This window comes from Mustela nigripes, chromosome 3, assembly GCF_022355385.1.
Source record: "Mustela nigripes isolate SB6536 chromosome 3, MUSNIG.SB6536, whole genome shotgun sequence".
NCBI classification, from domain to species: Eukaryota; Metazoa; Chordata; class Mammalia; order Carnivora; family Mustelidae; genus Mustela; species Mustela nigripes.
Genome location: NC_081559.1, coordinates 135065516 through 135075364, shown reverse-complemented (window position 1 = coordinate 135075364; position 9849 = coordinate 135065516). Strand labels below are relative to the sequence as shown.

Here is a 9849-nt window from a genome sequence, read left to right as displayed (position 1 = left end):
TTCGGTCGCCCGCGGAGCGCCGAGGGAGTTTGCCGGGATTCCCCCGCTCCGCGCGCGGCCGCCGGTGGGGTTCCCCGGGAAGGCGCCTGGGCAAGGAGGCGGCGGGGAAGCCCGGGGTGTGAGCGGCTCGCAGGCCGGGAATCCGGGAGCAGGTCTGGCCCCTCAGAGCCGAGGGAGCCGAGGGAGCCGAGGGAGCCGAGGGAGCCGCCGGAGCGGCCGCCCTGGCCACCCGGGCTCTCCGCCTTTCTCCCTTACCCTTCCTCCTTTCTTCTCAGCATCATCACAAAAGCGCGAAATGAAACCCAGTGCGGCGAAGTCCGGCTCTTGTCTCCCACCTGGTGCACATCACCCCAAGCCGCAGGACGGGAGTGGGAGTCCCTAAGATTAGGGGCGGGGGTTTACCCCGAGGACACACCTGTTTTCGCCTCTTGCTGAATTCGATCTGGATGCGGGATCGCGCGAGGGGTTCTGACAGATACGCGCCGGTGTGTGTGTGTGTGTGTGTGTGTGTGTGTGTGCGCGCGCGCGCGCTCGCGCGCACGCATCCCGGGCCCACTCTCGCGGGGTGCGCTCGATGTAAACAGCACACCTCCTTCGCGGCCCCCTCGTGCCAGGACTGCTCGGTGGGCTCCTAGTGAGCTCTGTGACAACGTGCCGCGTCTCTTTGTTTGGTTGTTGCTTCCCCACCCCTCCGCAAAGCAAACTGATTTTCGGTTTCGCGTGACACTGAGCGCTGGGACTTGGTGTGGGCCGCAGCCTCAAATGCCCCTGGTATTTGAAACTGAATAGTTCTTTCGGGCTGGGGGGTTATTTTTAGTGTTGGGAATAAAGAGGCTGGCGCGTTGACCTTTTTGCGGCTGCTTTGGGCTTTGCATACGTGTCTCTAATTGATGAAGCAGACGGATTCGCATACAGTCGCGCACACGTGCTTGCGCACAAGTGTGTACATACATTTCCACACACGTAGCTTTACCCCCTTCTTTTCTTTTTAAAAAATCGGTACTAGGAATGTACTGTGTTTGTAAAAAAACAACACAAAAACACCCCCAAAACCGAAAACCCACAACAAAAAAACTTTCCTTTGTTCTTTTGGGTATTTTCTATTTTGAGTAATGGAGTAGGAGTAGCAAAAGGTTGCAATTAGTTCACTCGAATAAAAGACACTGCTTCTGAGTCAGTGCTGCCAGGTTGATAATTATTAACATATAAAAGCAGATGCTCTGTTTAAGGCAAAAGGGGCGGGGCGGGGGCAGGTCCACGGTAGACAATGAGGGAGGGTCTCTGCCGACCGCCTGCTGCTTATTGTTCGGGCACTAGAGGCTGCAAGCCTGCTGCCGCCTCCTCCTCCCGGGCTTCTCTCCTCGCTCGCCCCTCGGTCCCATCTGGGACTGTTGGAGTCACCCAACGCTGGCCCCCGGGGCGCCGGGACGCCAGCCCCAGCCGCAGCTGCCCTTCGCTGACCGCCCTCTCTCTGCTTTGCAGGTTGGCATCTTTGCGCCTGAGGGTGTCGCAAGCCGAGGCGGCGAGGACAGGGCGCCTCTGGCCCAGCCTGCGGGGCGGTATGCAGCGCCGGCAACAGCGCTAAGCGCCCCCACTCTGGGCACGGGGCGTACTCGCTCCTGGCGGCGAGCCGAGCCGCGGCGGCGGAGGGCATGCGCCCGGGACGCGCAACGCTCCTGCCGCGAGCTACCGCCCCGAGGTGGACCCCGAGCGGGGCTCATCGCAGGACTGCGCGGACCCCTGCCACCCGGGGCACGCGGCTGCGGAGCCTCGGGGCCGCATCTGCGGTCAGGATGCCCTGGGTGCCTCTCTGCTGGTGAGGATGCTCTGCTGCGTGGCTCTGTATCCCCAGCCCCGGTCCCTGGTGGGCACGACTGAGTGGGCCCGACTTCGGCCCCTCGTGCTGGTGGATGAAAAGCGCCGGAGTCCCTGAGTACGATCAGCGGTCGAACCTGAATTTTAAGAGCCATGGACGAAGGCACTGGGCTGCAGTCCCCGGCGGGAGAGCAGCTGGAAGCACAAGCCACAGTAGGAGCTGTCCACGAGAAGTGCGACCCAGAGACCTTTAGGTCCAAGAGTTTACCGGTCCTGAATAGCGCCTCCTGCCGGCCAGACCTCAGTCCTGCGAATGCAGGAGCCAAGCCAGCCACGGGCTGTACAGATTCTTTGGGCCATCAGGTGTTGAAGCAAGGCCCAAGACGACTGGCCCCCAGTCCCTCAGCTCCTTCCACTTCCGCAGAGATGGCAGGGCTTATGGATTGTAACCACAGGGCGGAAGTCAGCAAAGCTGTGTCGGTGTCCTCCACTTTGGCCACGCTCCAGGGAAGAAGGTGCCTCTATGTGGTCCTCACTGATTCCCGTTGCTTCCTGGTTTGCATGTGCTTTCTGACCTTCATCCAGGCGTTAATGGTGTCTGGGTACCTGAGCAGTGTCATCACCACCATCGAAAGGCGTTACAGTCTGAAGAGTTCTGAGTCGGGGCTGCTGGTCAGCTGCTTTGACATTGGGAGCCTGGTGGTGGTGGTGTTCGTCAGCTACTTTGGCGGCCGGGGTCGGAGGCCCCTGTGGCTGGCCGTGGGTGGACTTTTCATTGCCGTGGGGGCTGCTCTCTTTGCTTTACCTCACTTCATCTCGCCTCCCTACCAGATCCAAGAGTTGAATGCCTCGGCTTCAAACGATGGCCTGTGTCAGAATGGCAACTCCACGGCGCCTTCGGACCCTCCCGCCTGCCTGAAAGACTCAGGAGGAAATAATCATTGGGTCTATGTGGCTTTATTCATTTGTGCACAGATTCTCATTGGGATGGGTTCCACACCTATTTATACCTTGGGACCAACCTACTTAGATGACAATGTCAAGAAAGAAAACGCATCCTTGTACCTAGGTAAGACTTTCCTGTCTTCTCAAATAAGCTTAAACTCAACAGTGAAAAGGAAACACTTCAACATTTCCCAGGAGATTGTTATATATATATATATATATATATATATATATATATATATATGGTATGTATATACATATATATGTAAAATATGTACATATACATAGGATCTCATCATATATATCTCACATATAATATATATAATGTCATATATATTGCATGTATATTTTAGGCATTAAGCTTCAGTTTATTTTATGTTTTTATATTTCAGCTTCAGTGTGGTATGTTTTAGTTTGGAAGATAATAAAAATAGTAGAGAGGTCTGTGGGCTAATCATCAGACTACACTACACGCGCTTTTCCCGAGTAATACAAACTTTTAACTATGGGGTCATGCTTCTTTCTCTTGCTGCCTGCCTTTGTAAAAACTCTCCTTTATCAAGTTTATCTTCAAATGGCTGTTCTTCTAGAAAGTTCAGGAAGGAATAGAAGTACCTGGCGTGCAGAGTGAAGTTTTGGATTATTTACTGCTTTCATGCCCTGCTGCTTCTCATTCTTGTCCCCCACAGCAAGTCTAATGGAGTACCTAGACTACATAAAAGATGCTTTGCTGCCTCCATAGCTGTATTTCTTAAAAATCACCTGCCTCACCATTTAAAAACAACAACAACAACAGCAACAACAAAAAACCTTGAGTGATGACTATGTTATCTTTATACAGAAGCAAGATCACAAGTTGTAAAGTTAATTCAAAGCTATTTCTATTGCTGGGTGAAGGCTCTTAAGTACATGAACTTGGTAACAAGTGGCTCTTGGATTTGGTGATTTGACTTGCATGAAGCCGCTCCTGTGAGGGGGTGTTTGGGTTAAATAGAGGTGCTGATATGAGGCCGGGCAGCTGTTGTGGTAGGTTGGAAAATGTAGTTTCTGGAAATCTGTGTGGTTGTCAGCATCTCCCTGTACTAGCTGCCCCTTCAAAACTGAGCTTTTTTTTTTTTTTTTTTTTTTTAAAGATTATTTATTTTTTTTTTTGACAGAGAGAGATCACAAGTAGGCAGAGAGGCAGGCAGAGAGAGAGAGAGAGGAGGAAGCAGGCTCCCTGCTGAGCAGAGAGCCCGATGCGGGACTCGATCCCAGGACCCTGAGATCATGACCTGAGCCGAAGGCAGCGGCTTAACCACTGAGCCACCCAGGCGCCCCAAAACTGAGCTTTTAAAGGGATGGATTTGAACCCTTGAAAAGAGTGAAGAGCAGTCATGCTAGATGAGATCTTTGTTTTTCTCTATTTCTATACTGGAGTCCAACTAAAAGAAGAGAAAGGATTATATTTTATTAAAAAAATGGTAAAGAAGAAAATATCAGTTATACTTATCATTTTATTAGCCATGTGCTGTTAGGATCTTTGGTGTGAGACTAACGAGGTTTCAAAGGGTAGTCAAAATGATACCCTTTTAAGAGGGCTCTGCTCTTTCCTCAGCACAACTTCTGTCCCCAGAATCCATTGTAGAGGGTGTCTGAACCATGTGTAGTCCCCAGTAACTGGCCCAAATACATTAGGACAAGAGTTTTATAATTTATTTTTATTATTAAATACAAGAGAAAGAAAATTTCATTCAGGGCAGAGAGCACTAACTTGCTTGTTACTTTTGCCTCCTTGTTTTCTAACATTTATTACAAAAAATTTCAAACATCTAGAAAATGTGAAACAGTCCATGAACACCAGTATTTCCACACCTAGACTCAGTAATTGCTCATTTTCTCATATTTACTTTATCAACCTGTGTGTATGTATGTATGTAAGTAATATTTTGTTTTGGTTGGGGGGCTAAGCCCTTTGAAAGTAATTATAGACATCCCTAGTTTCCAGCATGTATCTTATAAGAACAAGGACTTTCTTTTACATACAAACAGGTACTTTAACTTACTAAGTTCATAATCATTCCTTAATATCATCAAACATCCAGTCCATCTTCAAATTTCTTCAATGGTCCCCTCAATGTCTTTAATAACTATATATTTTGCCAGCCAGGAGGCAACCAAGATTCTCATACATTGCATTTGGCCCCTAAACTTTTTAGCGGTTTTATCATCTAGAAAAGTGCCTTAGCTTTTTTCTTTTCTCATGATATAGACTTTTTGAATGGACAAGTCTAGTCTATATGTAGAATGTTCTACATTCTAGATTTATGTGATTATTTCCTTGTGGTGTCCCTTACCTTGTCCTCCACCCCCCCTATGTCTTGTGTACTGACAGTTCAGCCTAAAGGTTTGAATAGATTCAGACAAAACATTTTTGGTCAGACTGCTTCAAGGTAATGTGGTGTGTTTTATGTTACATGTATCTGGCCATTCATTAGTGATGTTAAATTTAATCACTTGGGGGGCACCTGGCTCAGTGGGTTAAACCTCTGCCTTCGGCTCAGGTCATGATCCCAGAGTCCTGGGATCCAGCCCCACATCGGGCTCTTTGCTCAGCAGGGAGCCTGCTTTCCCCCTCTCTCTCTGACTGCCTCTCTGCCTACTTGTGATCTCTGTCTCTGTCAAATAAATAAATAAAATATTAAAAAAATTAATCACGTCAGCGGGGGTACCTGGGTGGCTCAGTTGTTAAGCATCTGCGTTCGGCTCAGGTCAGGGTCCTGGGATGGAACACTCATCTGGCTTCCTGCTCTGCAGGGAGCCTGCTTCTCCCTCTCCCACTTCCCCTGCTTGTGTTCCCTCTCTCACTGAGTCTCTCTCGGCCAAATAAATAAATAAATAAATAATCTTAAAAAAAAAAATTAATCACTTGGTTGAGTGGGTGATTGCTAGGTCTTCCCATTGTAAACATGCATCTCTCCCTTTGAAAATCCAAAGTGATCTTTAGAATGGTAACTTGGCTCTGCAAATATCCTAATTGTTATTCTATTTTTGCTGATCTTTGCCTTCCATTTACTTTGAAAACTTGGATATCCCACCCCACTCCTTGGAAACCATTCACACAAATTTGCTTCCTCAAAACCAGAGTAGAGCCATACACAAAGGGAGAACGTCTCCTAGTAAGAGCCCTGAGAATTAATTTTTCTAGTCGGGGTTGCCCACTGAGAAGAAAATCAGCAAGTGCTGGGCACTGTGCTACTTTTAGGAAGACCGAAAAGGAGACATCGTCCCAGCGCCTGAAGAGCTTTCAGTGTCATAAGGAAATATTGGCAATTTTAGGGAGGCGTGTGAAGTGAAACGCATGCAAGGGGAAGAAATTTACACCAAGGGTATTTGTTTTTCTTTCTTCTATTCCTCTTCTTCCCCTTCCTCCTCCAACTTTTTTTTTTTGAAAAATCTTTGATGAATGCCTTAGGACACCTTCTTTGGGAAACTCAGGAGAATTCTCCTTCATATTTAATGGAACTCAGTAAAAGCCACAATGGTTTGAGTACCAGGAATCTTACTTGTATTATTTTATTTAATATTCTTTCAATGACCTCATGAGTTGGGATTATTTTCCCTGTTTCAAGGACGAGGAAACTGAAGCTCAGAGAGTTTGAGTGACTTGCTTAAGGGCTTCAAACCCACGCATCTCTGACCCTAGAGCCCTAGAGCATCCTTCCTCGCTGCCTGTTTTTTTTGCCAGGAGGCTCCGAGAGACTGAAATCCCGGGGCTGTGCCGTGTTCAGCAGAGCTGTGAGAATGCTGCAGAAGGTTGCAGAACTGGCCTTCAGTTATCAAACATGATCAAAACAAGATCCTTCTCAAACCTTTCAAGCGGGGTTTTATAGGTAGCCTCTGTATAAATTCAAGTAAGAGACTACTAAGTGATTCTTAGAACATGACAGATGTTAACCTACTGTGGTGGAAGATTACTTCCTAATAAATAACCGGTTTAATATCTTTGTTGTTTTCCACAAAAGAGTTCTATGTTACTTTTTCCACTATCCATTCCTTTCTTAATCTGTCAGTCTTTCTAGCTTCACATTATCACTGGAGAAAAAAGACAAAAGCAAGTACCAGGTTCGTAATGGTGGGCACGGCCAAATAATCTGAATTAACATTAAAACCATTGAAATGGAGTGTAAATGTATGTCTTGATCTTTTGAATGTTTGATGTTAACATTGTGGCAACTTTAACTGTAAAATGCCCTAACTCCTTCCGCAAAGAGGTTTAGTGTTGACCTGGAAGGTAGAGAAAGCTTTGTAGCTATTGAGAAGCAAGGTTAGTAACTAGACCATGATTTGTCATTGTACTTCAAGGAGAGAGAGAAAATGTGGTCCTTTGAGGGCAAGAAATTAATGAACCAACAGTGAAATGAGAGAGAATGGTTAAGCAGGTGGGAAAAGGGAAGAAAAGGATGCATTTCTAGAATAGAAAGCCACAACTCTGGTTGAGGGATATTCAGGATAAGTAATAATTGCCCATGCGCTGGCCATGGGCCAAGCAGCGTGGGTGCAGCCCTTCTACCTCCCCAGTGTGTGAGCCCCGACTTCACACCACAGAGAGGGGGCGGGATTGGCACAGTGCTTCAGAAAGAGCATTCCCTGAGAGGCAGAAGATCTGTATTTTAGTCTGGCTCTACCAGTGATCGGGGGTGAGCCTTTAGACAAATCCCTTCACGTCTCCCAGCCTGTTTCCACATGGAGATTAGTACATTTGTTTCCCTCACTGTAATATTTTGAGGACCAAATGGGATTACATGTGTGCAAGCATTCTGCCAACTGTAAGAGGCAGCACTCTGCTCTGTTCAAGTGGAAATCAGACTCTTCCTACAGAGTGGGCAGAGTGAGGAGGGAGATATTTTACTCTTTCTGCGTATGAAAAGCCCTAGCCAGATCTTTTTATAGTTGGAAAAAGTAAAGAAACAGTGTGTGGGAAATGAAGACATTGTATAGGAAATCACTCCTTAGAAACATTGTACGGGTAGATTGGCTCAGCGTTTCAGCAATGTTATATTTTGATTAATTGAGTTTTCTGAGAATCCAAGATTTCATAGCTGGTGCTTTCTGTGCATCAGCCTTTGATGGCTATCTTTCTTTAGTGTGTGAACGCTTATGCAACATATATTTGTACCTACTGTAACATAGCAAGAGCTCTTGAAGTTTGAGGGGGCTCTGTGTTGTCCCAACTTAAACCACTGTGGGTCTTCGTTTGCCCACACAGACTGCCAGGGGGTTTGGTGAATGAAGACTGGTCCAAGGACATCCTCAGAAGTAATTTTATTATTTTAAGATAAATAGCTGGTGGCTTCTTCTTCTTCTTCTTCTTCTTCTTTTTTTTTTTTTTTTTTGAGGTTTCCTCAGTCTTTTGAAAGTACAGTGAGGCTGAAATCAGTTGAGTTCTATTTCATCAAGATTTCATAGTATAAACATATATGTGTGCAAATATCTGTCTATCTAGCTCTCTATCTATCTACCTATAGTACTCTTTGGAGTTATATTGTTATTTTTGGGTATGAAAACCCTTCAACATATCTTGTCTGGCTCTACCAGAGGCCAGTGGTGAGACTTTAGACAAATCCCTTAACGTCTCCCAGCCTGTTTCCACATGAACATGAGTACCTATCTCCCTCAACATACCTTTTTTTGTTGTATAGAAAAAATCTCGATCAGTTTTTAGCAGCGTTCTCTAGAACAATTTACGTTTGTAAATTGTAGAACAAATGACATTTGTATCTATATTTATAGTAATAAAAACAACAAAAGATACATACATGTATCTTTCAGTTCAGCATTCCCCAGACTGTGTAACCACATATCAAGGTGGTTTTGACAAGTTAGGGGTTCATTTATCTTCAGCAACCAGCCAGCTTTCTCTCTTCCTGCCGGGCTCTTCTTACCGATGACTCCTGTACCTGAAACACTGCATCCTTTTCCTTACAGGGAGGAAGTGGAGGAGGCAACCCCTGTAACTCTCCAGGATGTCCCCTTGGCCAGGTGGAGTCCCCTGGCCTCTTCTAGCTAACATGATTTTGGGAAAGGCAAGTGTTGGGTTTTCTCATCTACATGGAAGTGGAAGGCAAGGAAGATGAAGGTGGTGTGAGTGCTGAGTGACTTCTGGCTGTAGGAGTCAGCCACGCCAGTTGTGTTTTTCTTTTTGTCTCAGTAGCTGGAAAACCCAGGACTTTTTTTTTTTTTTTCCCTGACCAGTATTAATAACCTACCATCAGTGGCTTATAGCATTAATTTGCCTGACCTTTTGGTTGGGATTTGGAAAGGGCCCAATAAATAGTACCCTTTCCCTCCCTTGAGCTCTGAGGTCCTTTAGAAATTAGTCAAAGACATAAAGTGGGGGCCAAAATATCACTTTTTTAGATTGAGGAATGAAAGCTCATATCTTTGTGCAGATGGATTGTATAGGAAATCACTTCTTAGAAACATTGTAAGTGTCCCACCACTGAACAGACCTATTCGTCCAGCCACAGGCAATGCTGGACCTCAACAGTGTAGCGGCCCTGGGTCTCCCCATGTCGGGTGGGGCCAGGTCTGGAGGAGCCCCGGTTAAGATTTATGCCAAGAGGGAGAAGGCAGAATTTTTACTCCGTGTGTGCATACTCACTCCTAAGAGACAAAAAGGAGGAGTTGAGCTGAACATCACAGTTTATTGTAAAATTCATCCATCACATTAATCTTCCTTTGCTTTCCTGGGGAGGAACAGTCCTGGGGCATGGGGGTGGGGAGCCAAGAAAAGAACATTATGTGGAGTATATATTCTCTCCTAAGACTTTTTTTTTTTAAGACAGAGATCACAAGTAGGCAGAGAGGGAGGCAGAGAGAGAGAGAGAGAGAGAGAGGAAGCAGGCTCCCTGCTGAGCAGAGAGCCCAATGTGGGGCTCGATCCCAGGACCCTGGGATCATGACCTGAGCCGAAGGCAGAGGCTTTAACCCACTGAACCACCCAGGCGCCCCTCTTCTGAGACTTTTAACTCATTTTTTATTTTGCTTTAATTTTGCTTGTCTTGTTTGTAATGTGTTCATCTTTGTAAGCCTCATAAAATCCTTCTG

General features: G+C 46.3%; 1 protein-coding gene across 3 annotated transcripts in view; it reads left to right on the top strand.

Moving 5' to 3' along the window:
* The first annotated feature begins 1514 nt into the window (after positions 1-1514).
* The window catches only part of SLCO5A1 (solute carrier organic anion transporter family member 5A1), a 136788-nt gene continuing 128453 nt past the window's right edge, over positions 1515-9849 (top strand). For all 3 annotated transcript variants that reach the window (XM_059392873.1, XM_059392872.1, XM_059392874.1), the window contains exon 1: positions 1515-2884. In XM_059392873.1, the coding sequence (XP_059248856.1) occupies positions 1969-2884 (916 nt within the window). In that variant the 5' untranslated portion in view covers positions 1515-1968. The remainder of the gene's footprint in view (positions 2885-9849) is intronic.